At 38.1% G+C, this 12503-nt stretch overlaps 1 protein-coding gene and 1 long non-coding RNA gene across 2 annotated transcripts; both read right to left on the reverse strand.

Moving 5' to 3' along the window:
* Nucleotides 1-3060: 3060 nt before the first annotated feature.
* LOC139735656 (UPF0669 protein C6orf120 homolog) lies at nucleotides 3061-3495 on the reverse strand. The gene has a single exon (XM_071646407.1). The coding sequence runs from the start codon at nucleotides 3493-3495 to the stop codon at nucleotides 3061-3063; it is 435 nt and encodes a 144-aa protein (XP_071502508.1).
* Nucleotides 3496-3589: 94 nt separating this feature from the next.
* Nucleotides 3590-5001, reverse strand: LOC139735680 (uncharacterized). The gene is made up of 3 exons (XR_011711221.1): nucleotides 4882-5001; nucleotides 4100-4188; nucleotides 3590-3668 (listed from the first exon to the last, which is right to left on the reverse strand). It is a non-coding gene; the product is annotated as an uncharacterized lncRNA (long non-coding RNA).
* Between the last annotated feature and the right edge of the window lie 7502 nt (nucleotides 5002-12503).

Genomic DNA, 12503 nt, shown 5'->3' on the forward strand with positions numbered 1-12503 from the left:
TTTAACACCTGTCAGTAGTTGCAATGAATAACAATACTTTTAAGTCACTGAAAATGTCAATCAGAAAGACTGTAAATACTACCAGATCATATTTGATGAAACAATGCATTCTCTAAAAATGTCAGTGGCTATTTTGAATTTGTTTTCCACCAAGCTCTGACCTTTTCACCCATAGTAATCCAACTACTTTCGTCATGACCACATACACTTGACATATTGGAATAAAGTTATGAAAAATGTGACAAGGCTCAAGGGTTCAAATCAAAAGGAGACCCTTTCAAATTTAGGTATGTTGTCATAAGGCAAAATACCACTTAAAATAGCATGAATACCATTAACGGGGTGGGGGAGCAGGGTAATTGCCACCAAAAGAACAAACAACACTACATCTTTTCGAGTTTCATGAGACAGAAGTTGTCATGTTATATAAATATGCAGCAGCAGGTTCACAAGAAAAGTGATATCAAAACAAATTAAGATACATAGTTGAATTTCTAATGCATTTCATATTGTATTTTTGGGAAAATTGAAAAGTAAAAATCATGTGAGCCCAATGTTCCATGTCTCACAAGGTAAGGTCTCTGGTGAGTCATAAAGTGTACAGTACACTGTCGGACTTCTTTCCTTAGTGTCTATATGATTAAAATCTGAGAAAATATAACTCTACCAGCATTGCTCCTTGGGCATGGTGGAACCCGACAATGCTGGAGAGTATGTGATAGGGATCAAAGGTCAATAGTATTTTGGCAGTCTTTGAGTGTCTAGGATCAAATCAAACTGCTGATGTAATCTCCCACTACATTTCTGCAACTACAGTTAAAAAGCAAAGACATGGAAATAATTACTCAGGCCACCACTGACATCATAACGAGCTGTACTATTCATGTCTCTTTCTTGATATCAAACAAAAACTCATTAGGTCATCATTACGTACACGGGGTGAGTTGGTGGTATTGTGCAGTCAGTGCAGATTTGTGACACTACATAATCTGGAAGACTTTTGTACAGCTACTGAGAGAGAAGTGACAGACAACGAGTGAAACTGATAGTTTAGAGAACTACACAAAGAAAACAAAAACAAACAATGCCTCCGGCAACACTTTGTGGCGGAGGCATAAAAACAAACATTAACAATTCTAAGAGGTGGGATGTATTTAAGCATGACAAGTAAATTAAAGGCATTATTTACCATTTGCAGATGAAACAAAAACCTAGCTTTAGTTCGTCAAAACAGTTCTAAAATGTGAGTTGGGGATAGAAATAACCAGTGTAAAAATTTGAATTAGTATACAAAATGTGTTGTAATTAAAACGTTTCTGGACTAAATTGCCTACAGTTGTGGTTTATTGAGAAAAATAGTGACGTATCTCCTTATATTTTAGGCTTTATTGCAATTTTTTTTTATAGGGTAGGATGTTTTGCGATACAACTGACCTACATATATGCATCAAATGTGATATCTCCAACATTTTTTATATCACTGCTCCCAATGGTAAACAGTAATACCAGCAAACATGTTTGTAGGCAATATCAATGGCAGTGACATGCTGAGGTGCGAAGAGGGATAATGATGAGCATGGATGGCCAGATATGAATTTGTGGGAACAACTCTGCAAACTTCATCACGTTGTAGTTTCAGTCTATTCCTGAATATGTATGCAGTTCCAGTCCCAAACTGGTAGTATTATACCGGTAATCATGTATTCATCAGGAACATGTGGCACATACAGTATGAACTTCTCCCCTTGTTCAGGATCGGGAAACATGAAACCACTTCAGTATTAAACCATCTACATCAAACAAGCTTCAAGAAAGAAAGGCAAATCTGCCCATTCTTCCATTGTATCACATTTTCACCACACTTCTGCAGGTAAACACCATACTTTGGGGTCAAACAATCGTTATGCTCAGGAAATCAAAGCATGACATGTATGTTTGTGTGTGTTTGTGGGGAATGCTATCCTACAAAGTTCCCTGCAGTTTACAAGAAACTGACGCATTATATCGGTACAGGATACTCTACAACAAATACAGTCAGCGATAACTCAGTCTGCCACTGTCCCTCTTTCCAATCTGATGAAAATTGATTAATGTAAACCAACACCTCAGAAAAAATTATAACCAATAACTAATAAGAACAAACTTGAACACAATCACTACTGCCTGTATTTAGATCTCAAAAGTGCAAAACTAAATGAATTACCTGCACACCTTGGAACAAATGCTGATTCCTCCATTATTTGAAGTGGTGATCATACATGCATACTCTCAACATATTTTAGTATAATTCTGTGCATTATCAGCCAAGCTGGCGCTGTGTATAAGACATGAAAAAACATTTGATGTGTAACAATTTATCCTGACTCTAAGCTTGATTTGATTGCTTCTGAGTTCCCATCCAGCAGAGCCACAAGCTCCACGAGACAAAGTTCGGGTTCAGTCAGCAGGTGCGGCTTGACTTACATTTAGCTTAGGTATTATAACAGAAAATATCATTACCACAATTCATGTGATCCTGATTCATGGCTCATGACTGAATGACAGAAATGAAGGTCACAATTTTGAGCATGAAATATTTCTTCATAAAGATCTAGTCTTAGAAGTGCACCTGTAGCTGTTGGTTTGGTAAGCATGTCGAATGGATTCACAATACAATCCATTATACTATCAACCTGATCTACGTACTGTTTCCACTTTTAGCGACACAACTTGCTCATCTTCAGTAACCCATACAAATCAGGACTGCTTGATGCAGGGTAGCATATATCATGGCAGTTACAATAGGAAGTGATGTGATGCCTGATCTTGTATTTCCAAATAAATTCATAGTCAGTAGTAGAGTGATGATATGCCCAAGTTCACAATGGCTTTTTGTCATTTTTTTTTCTCAAAATGCAATGACATTTGTCACGGTAAAGTCATCTCTCACATAAAAATACATTGTATGTGAATCCAATTAAATTCCTCTGTTCCAGTGGATCTATCATTGATTGATGATTTTTTTTTAAATAGAAGATGAGCTAGCAGAAACAGGCAGCAGGCATTAAATGAGAGGTACTATCATAGTGCCACATCAAGGATAAACTCCAACACCTTCAAGAGGAACCACCATCCTGGGTGTTCTTCCTCAAGGTCACCTTCAAAGCCAGGTGGCGGAAGACCAATGTCGCCCTGTGACAGGTCTCTCGTATCCAGGTACACCGAACAACTGAATCTGCTCTCCTCACAGCACGGATGCCCGTATATGGCAATTGCAGTCGGCCGCAAAAAGGAATCCGGTACGTCCACAATGTCTTCCCCACACGTCACTGATTTCAAATCGTAATCCTCAAAGGTAGGTTTCGTCGTCGTCTCGGAAACATAGATGTCTGCATCTCCTTCCAATGTCTGCAGAAAGATGCGGATATTTCCGGGGCGGGTGAGTTTGAAGTAGGTGTAGTTGCCTGCACCAATGACATCCTCAAAGGTCTGCAGATGATAGAAATAATCCTCCATGCCGTGCACGAAGCAGGCTGAAATTTCCAGCAGAGCTGCATACACTGCTATTACAGTTTGTGTGTGCATACGCATCTTGAAAACATGTAGGTAGCTTACAGTTTCAAATACTCACACTTTCATCATGCAGACTTCAATGCGGAAAGAAGAACAATTCTTTGGCAGCTGGTGACCTAATCAAAATGCAAAAATTAACAGAGCAAGATAAGAACCATGGTAAATGAAATATGGCAAATCTTGCACAACACTTGCAAGGTGTCATCTCTGCACATGAATATCACTTGGCTTGGTAGCAAAGAAAGATTTTCGTAAGATAATGACATTTCTTGGTAGACACTGATGCTGACAATGATGATGACATAATACTGACAATAATAATATCAATTCCTAAGCATAGAACCTACATTGTGAATCAATAAAGTTTAATGTGTACATAGAATCTTCTGCACTGCAAGGGCTCCTGATGGTAGTGATATGCTTACAGATACACTGTACATGTAGAATTAAAAAAAAATGTACTTACAGTATGTCAATGAGTTACAAATATAACAATGAAAGTACCAGTATTGATCATAATAAAATACAAGAAAACACTGAAATTTACCATGTAATACAGCCAGGGATGGACTCACTTCAGCAAAGCAAACCTCGGTCAAGCCCAAAGGAAGGAAGGCACAGTGGGAAATTAAACTACTGTGAATTGAGGAATGAGAACAACAAAACGACAAAAAAAAAAAATCACTTAAATTTCAAAACTGAGAAATGATTGTATTTATTGTCATTGAGAAAAAAAAAACACTGTACAGCAGGTTCAGTAGAACTAGAAGGTACTAGAAGAAGCACTATTCTTTTGATAAGAGAGTAATGGTGATGCACGCAGAACTTACTTAAGCCTTGTGTAAATAGGATTAGCAAACAAATAGTCAAAACATTGTTAGTTTTAAATTTGGCCTTCAAATCTAGACTAGACTTCTAACTGTTTATAGCCACAGGAACGTATGGCCATCAAATGGGGACATGGCAGGCAGCAGAATGAGAGTCCACAGTACATCGCATAATCAGATAATGCAAGAACTAGACTGGAGTAAATTTAGAGCAAGCATTACAAGGCCAAAAGAATTGAAGTAGCACTCAAGCCACAATCCTAATTTGTGGTAAGAAATCGTCCACGGCCCATTCCTATAAACTAATAGCATCTCATCTTCAATAAAAGGACGACAAGCCACTACTCTTGCCGTCATGCGCCATCAAAGTAATTTACAAACACCGGATACAATACATGGGACTACGATATGTAAAATTAACGTACCTTTAGATTAGAAGGGTGTAATCGTCAACAAACACTCAAACAGTTCACAATTTTCAGGTTCACGAATGAACACTTACAGCTTAAGACTGAGCAGATACAGAAACTTGGCACAAAAAAGCAAGTAAACGAGCAATAAAGAGTAGGACAAAAGCATCAGTAGCCTGTGTAACCAGACGAATCAGTCACACCTCTCATAAACGTCGGCAATCCGTCCTACGTACCTACCTGTAAGCTGTGCGTGCGGTCGTTGCCGGATTGCATGTGTACGGTACGGTATAAGGCCCATACGTAGTTGCACTGCGCTAAAGGCTCTGTCGGAGCGAGTGGAGCTGCAGGCTGGACGTCCTGAGACGCTTCGAGACTCTTCGATCCGAATTACGTGTTGTCTGTGCTTTCGGGACAGTCAGTTATCAATTAAATTAGCGTGTACAATGTATTTACCTCTCCCGCTTCAACGGGAAGAATGTCTATTTGTCATTTTTCAATTTCAATTGCAATTTAAGGACAGGACAGTCAACCTGTCCGAAACGTCAAGTTCCTCGGTTTTCCTAGTTATTCTTATAACTAGACATCTTGCTCTACTTTCACTAGCACCTTTACTCAGTGTTTCATTCTCTTTCCTCTGTCCCTCTCTTACACTTTTGTCTGTTTCTACGTCACTTATCTTTTTTCTTTTCTGTTCTGTTCTGTTCTCTTCTTTCTTCTTTTGCTTTTTATTTCTTCCTTCCATACAACCCAACGGTCCTTTTCAGGACCACTAGTATTGATTTACACATTTATTTACAGGTTATTTCTCTTGTCTTCTCTCCTCAGGTCTACACTTCAACCTTATTTTAATTTCTCATTTTTGCATTTCTCCCACAGGAACCTTTTCAGGATTTAACTTTCGTCAATTTTCCTCTCCATTTTTCTCCTACGCAGCATTTATTTCTAGGATTCACAGTAGCTAGCTCCCTCTAATTTACGTCTTGAATTTCAATTTGTTCTTTTCTTCTTCTTTTCTTTGTCCCCCCCCCCCCTCTCTCTCTCTCCCTTCTCCCACATATTCTCATCCCTCCTGTACTTACCCTTCCTTCGAAGGATTATTCGTCCTTTCTCCACTGATTCTGCTTTCCATAGCCACACTGTTCGCCGACTTCGTTCTTCTCTTGGTTTCATGAATCTTCACTGCTCTCCCCTATCTCCATGATTCTTCAACATTCAACTCCTTCCTCTTCCTCTTCCCTTCTATTTCATCTTTCCCCTTCCAACGATGTCCGAACATCTTACTTGATTCTCACACTATTCTTCCTTGCCACTCTCTGTGTCCCTTTCTCTACCGTCTCCACTAGTGCAACTTCAACTTCTAGCCCATTACTGCCCCCCCCCCCCACTCTTCACTTTTTGCCCTCCTCACAACCCCCATATGTCACTTCCCTCTTCATTTCTCCTCTTTCTAGGCTCTTCTGCCAAACAACGATCCATACACATGGTGTCACCGCAAATCTTTCTCCCTCATTTACTTCACCATGCAAACCTTCAAACAACACAACATTGCAATTTATTTCTCCAACATTTTCTTCCAAGGATACATTTTACAAACGAAAATACATTTGTATTAGAGTATGTGAGATTTTGGTATATTACATTTTCTAAAGCAAGCAAACAAACAAACAAACAACAAGTTTTTACCAACGAATTCAGGAAATTTTCAGATACATAATACTTTATATCACAGAATATTGCTGGGTTGTTGCTTTTCTCTCCTATGAGTGTATGACATGTTCCATTTGACATCGAAATACAGAAAGATACTAATGAGATGACAGTCAATTATTCCTCCTGACGAAACGACCCCAAAAAAGTTATCATATTACCATCTATCTCGAGGCTATCTCGAGCTGTATTCTGCGATTTAACAGAAGAAGAGGAGAAACAGATGTAAGTGCTGGGAGGAGGATTCACGATTTGGCCTAACAGGTATTAGGCAGGATGGTTTCATTTGAAAAGAAAATTATCAATATGGTAACTTAAGTGATCATGAATGGACGTAACTATGCGTTTCTGTTGTATATAGTTGTCAACACTACACCGTGTATTTCGATAGGCCCTGTGATTTTCAATAAATTTGATTATTATAAATTTCCTTTAATTTCCGTTGAAAGATCTTAAGAAGAACGCAAATTGCATGGAGAGCATTCCATACATCAGGCCCATTTATAAGGGATTTGTGAGCCTCTAGGATTCTTGGGGGTATCTAAATGAATCTCGGGGCGGAACCTTCGGAAAGCTATTTTGTTGCTTCATTAATCTGTGTCTTGCTTTTTTTTTTTTTTTTGCCAAAGCCAAAGGGGGGGGGGGGAGGTGGTGGGGAGGGTGAGGGGAGGAGTTCGTGGCCTACATAACGCATTCAGTCTATCCAGAACAACGTATTATGGGGAGAACACCTAGCCCAAGATGTGCTGGTGTGTATGTTGGGGGGGGGGGGGGGGGGCTGAAGGAGGAAGGGGGAGGGGCGTGGAGTAACAGATGTATAATGCGCTATCTCGTATACATCAAACAGATCAATGCATAAAACACACAAGCACACAGACAGAGAAAGAAAACCAAAAAAGATGATATTGTAAATACACTGTAATTATGTCCTTTTTCTATCTATATGACTTTTGTGTTTACTTTAAACAGCCGTCTGTTGTTGTTTTTGTTGTTGTTGTTGTTGCCAATATGTTCTTTCTTGTGTTGTGAATGTTATCTTTTGTTATGTTGTTTAATATGCTGCAAACTCGTGTACGGACTCACTGAAAAACAGCCGTGAGGCTGATAGTGGTTTTTTTTTTCAACTGTATTGAGATAGATAAAACAAACGAAGCAGGTGTATAAGCCCCGCGTCCACAGGAATGTGTCAATACTTACAATCTGTCAGAATGGACCACTCATAAAACGGATTCTATGATAGCTGACCAGTCACTTACCAGTCGGTGTACGTCGTCTATTCAGCTGATGCACATCAAATATTGTCATTTTTCTTAACATTATTTCAGAAATAATTATTTTATCTTTATTATCATCATGTTTAGTCGTACTATAGTAGAAGTAGTAGTAGTAGTATAGTATAGTAATAGTAGTATATGCATGGTATATAGTTGTAGCACTTATAGTAGTGTTTAAACCTATGCGGGCCCTTCTTTATTTTTCTTATCATCAATCAAAATACAACAACAACAAAACAAACGTACACATTTACATTTGTTGGCGTCGTGGATAGGAATAATAATAATAAAAAATGACACCATGAAAATTACTTGTTTTATGCGACAGATCCACGCAAACATGCTGCTCTCATGATCTATCAATGTGTATATCTTTCCAACAAAGACTGTAAATCAAACGATGTTTATACTAAAATATATTTGAATAAACGTTGTTTGGGATATAATCATGAAGATCCAGGTAAAACAACGGCGCATGAAATATCATAAAATTTAATATACATTTACTGCAAACATCCTGTCTTTCACCTCCCCTTCTCTATTTCTTCTCTTTCTCACCTTCTCATTTACAGCTTCTCTTCTTGTTCTTCTTACAAGTACATACTGCATTCATAACTTATGTATGCGTTACTTTACATTGTCATGGATGGATGTTGTAAACCCAACACTGAATGATTTGTGTGGAAACTTAATAAATGAAATGAAATGAAACAATTTTTTTATTGATATCATTCTCCGGTTTTCCTCCTTCCTGTTTCGACTTCTCTCCCGTCCAAAACTCAAGGCAATTGTGAATTTCTATTATGCACGATTTTTCTTTCCAGAATGCATTGATGGTTTCAGAGTCTTCTTTCCTCTTCGCCTATGTATGAAATGCAATTCCAAAACATAAAACAATAATGGTACCCTGAAAACAGTAAGACACAAAGTGCCACTGAATAAGTACTAAAAAATACAAAATAATCTAAATATTTATTGGCTCATCCGGGTTATAATCTTTTAAAATAAGGACAGTGATTTTTCATAACATTACAAGTGAACAAAAATGCGAAGAGGTGAGTTGATAAAGACCATTTTTGCGGAATATGAGCATACCCAGGTCATTTCCTTCTCCTCTCCTTTTCTCCTCCTCGAATTGTTTTGTTTCTTTCTCTTCTCCGTCGGGTATGTGACCCATAATTATGTAACGCACTATAATATCAATTGGCCTCCGCAATTATTCAAGACCACGCCCATCCATTATGTGTTCATTACCTTATATTATGCTGTTCTAGTCTATAATTAGCTGCTACCTTCATTTGCGTACTCTGTTGAACCCGTCACATCTCGCATCAATCCTATGTACTCACAACATTTGCACGCTCGTGCATGACTTTGTCACCAAAAAGGCACAATAAAGTTTGGTACTTTTTTATTGTTTGGTATATGTTCCATTTGAAGGCGATGAATGTATAGCCTGCGAGTATGATTGTCATGTTTTTAGCCGTTTTATTGAACTACTTTATTGTTAAAATGTTTTCAAATTTCAATTTCCATTTATTCTCATAATTCTAGGTTGAAATACATCAAATATATAATAACAACATAAAATGATACAAGTCACGATATCCAGCTATAGGAAACATAATTGAATAATTATTGTCAGAACATACAGTTGTCAATCTGCGAAAGTTGCAATCTGAGAATGAATGCTAAAGAAATATGATAGAACCTATACATAAAAACAAGTTTGTTGAACGTAGGGCCTAGTTTTGAAATATGGAAAAAGGTTCCATCAGAAATTCTGTTGATCTAATAAAATGCCTTTATATTATCAATAATCGGCATCATTTTGCTTTCGTCATGCACATGTGACAAAGGAAAACAATGATCATTCCGTATAAATAAACGTGGAAGTGCTCAACCCATTTTTTTTTTTTAATGCAACAAGCATTGGGAAGGGGGAAGTATGAGCGATCGAGTATTGGGCTTTCGTGGCAAAGTTGTGTGTGTGTGTGTGTGTGTGTGTGTGTGTGTGTGTGTGTGTGTGTGTATGTGTGTGTGCGTGTGTGTGTGTGTGTGTTTGATATAGTGTATTTATTTGTGTTTCAAGTCTCGACATAATAATCTATTAAGAATTAACATTTTCACTCACATACAAAAGATACAACTGTGCTCCATATACATCTTTGCCCTATTAGAGACAATTAAGGACGAAAAAATTGAAATGAAATAGATATTCTGTTTATCCATACGCTTTTTATTTTCACGTTGTAGGCCCTATATGATAGGCTTCTCTTTTGGGGCAAAAAGATATTTGGTGTCAATAAATGAGTTATCTTTATACAATTCTCCTTCTTATTCTTTTAAACACTTTCCCATAGCAATCCAGTGAAACAAGAAGAGTGGTCAGGAACATGGATACAGTCATTAATGAGTCAATTATGACATTTTGTCTTTTATTGATCTTGTTTGCAAGATTTGATACCACCCCATATAGGGCCTATGATTATAACTGAAATTTTTACTCTCGCATTAATGAAGAAAAGATAGCACTGTTCTCCATAGACATCCTGTTAACTTGTTCCTGGACGACAGATAATACTTTAGTAGTCCGTACTCTTTTACGCGTAAATTTCACGTTAAAGCTTAAAGGCAGCCCTGTTCTAATTATATGTGGTTTGCAAAAATCCTCCGTTTTTTGTCTTTCCGCCAAAACTGACAGTATAGATAATGCAAAACAAATTTGTTTGCTGACAGCGCTGGCTGAAATGCGCTCAAAATCTGTAATGAATTAAATTGGAGGGTCAAGCTGTTTGATTTAAAACCCGATCCCAAACATGATTGTCTTCCATAAAACTCAATTAGGCCTATATCCCCATTCTAAATGTTTCCCTTGGCCTATTGTAATCCTCATAAACTTTCGGATTGCAATTCCTTCGTTGTTGTTATTGTCGTTGCTGTTGTTTACATCAGCTGTTGATATTTCCCCACAAACTAAGTTTAATGATGAGCCGTATATAACACAAGGCAAAAACGGGCGGATTAAAGGGGAGGCACCATTACAAAATGTTATTAAAGGGGGGGGGGGGCGCACGTGCCCCTCCCAATTTTTTCCCGTTTTATTTCTTTTTTTCAAACCAAAAATAAAGAGGGGCGCACGCCCCCCCCCCCCCGATCTGCCACTGGTAAATAACTTTGTATAATTCCCGTAAATTTTAAAACTCTTGCAGATCAATAAACCACGGGTTAATGAATAAAACGATACCTCGCGCGCGTGTGTCAATATAGCGCTCATTAAAATTTACGCCAAAAGCAAGCGGTTATGTTTTTCCGCTGAAGACCCTTTTTTTTTTTTTTTTTTTTTTTTTTTTTTGCTTGTCAGCTGAAGAAACCCGGAAGTTGAAGGGAAGAGATGAGCTGAGGACCTTTTTTTTTGTTTTTTTCTTGCTCATGAAACCCAGAAGTGCCCCCCCCCCACCACTTTTGAAAATGCTCCGCCAGCCCTGTTTGTCTTATGTGCTGGTCCGTGTCTGTTTCTTTGATTTTGTTGTACTCTATTCCATATTTTTCCCTGCTTGCTATGTTATCTACTTATCTTGTGACTTACAGTGTGTGTTTATGCATATTCATCGATTCATATTTGTTTTTTTCCCTGTTATCTCGTAAAGCTTCCTGGGTGTCAGGAACAACTTCGGTTTTAAAAATATGCATTTGTTTTGAATTATACATTCAAGAACAAAATTTATGAACATTCATAGTGGATTATGGAAGAACTGACGTTATACTGGTAAATACCAAATAGGCCTAACATTTCCACAAAAGAGATCAACTTCAGTGTATTAGCTATCCAGATCGTGTGTCGTAACTTGCTCTGTATCAAGTCATTTGATTGAGAGAATCTTCCAAAGAAAAAAGAAAAGTAGCATTTTTTCCCACTTTGTAAGGTTTTCTATTTTCATTTTTTTTTTAAATCTTATTTGTAACAATCAAGCGACAACGCCATTTACTACTAGTAAAGCTGTACTTGGCCGAGAACCACAACCACCAACAATAACAACAACGGAGGAGGCAAGCTTCACTCTGCTAGGTTACTGGATCACACGTGACTGCAATGAACCAATCAAAAACTGTCATTTGCAGTAATGGCGAACTCCATGGGTAAAGGGTTGATGTGTACTAACGTGTGTGTAGTGTGCGGTGGTACACACACACGTACTCGGCTCGGTCTACGTCTAGCTATGTCGTCGAGACGGATCGCTTTTTTGCGATTGATTATCATCATAATCTGATAATACTTGTTTTTATAAGTCGAGACTACCGGACATCCGACAGCTGCACAAATCGGACCTTGACTTTGAAAGGTATGAGAGTAAAACTGCATAGAAAGGAGCATTTACCCTACATAAAACAAGGCCGCCGGCCGAGCCAAAATAAGCAATGAGTTGATCGAGGAGCGAGCAATCAACCAAACCGTTCGCGTTCTTTCCTATTTCCAGCTGTGTACACTACTGTAACATGTGAAGAGATCTAAAATTAATGGAATAGGGTTTACATCAACATGTGTACCTAATTTGTCTAGACGACCCTTCTGCTAGACCTAGGCCTACTGTGAAATTAATCGTAAAGTAAATTATAGGTTAAGTAAAAAATAAGTGTAGACCTCGGCACTGTTTAGTAGGAGACATGACCATATATCTCCTGTTCTCCGCTCACTCCATTGCATGGCTTCCAGTCCATTCCCGTATTAC

The sequence above is a fragment of the Diadema antillarum genome, unplaced genomic scaffold, assembly GCF_040938485.1.
Source record: "Diadema antillarum isolate AM-2024a unplaced genomic scaffold, OU_Dant_1.0 seq00000590_RagTag, whole genome shotgun sequence".
Classification (NCBI taxonomy): domain Eukaryota; kingdom Metazoa; phylum Echinodermata; class Echinoidea; order Diadematoida; family Diadematidae; genus Diadema; species Diadema antillarum.

Coding starts and splice junctions, on each gene's coding strand:
- LOC139735656 (XM_071646407.1), bottom strand. CDS start 3,495: ATGGAGGATTATTTCTATCATCTGCAGACCTTTGAGGATGTCATTGGT.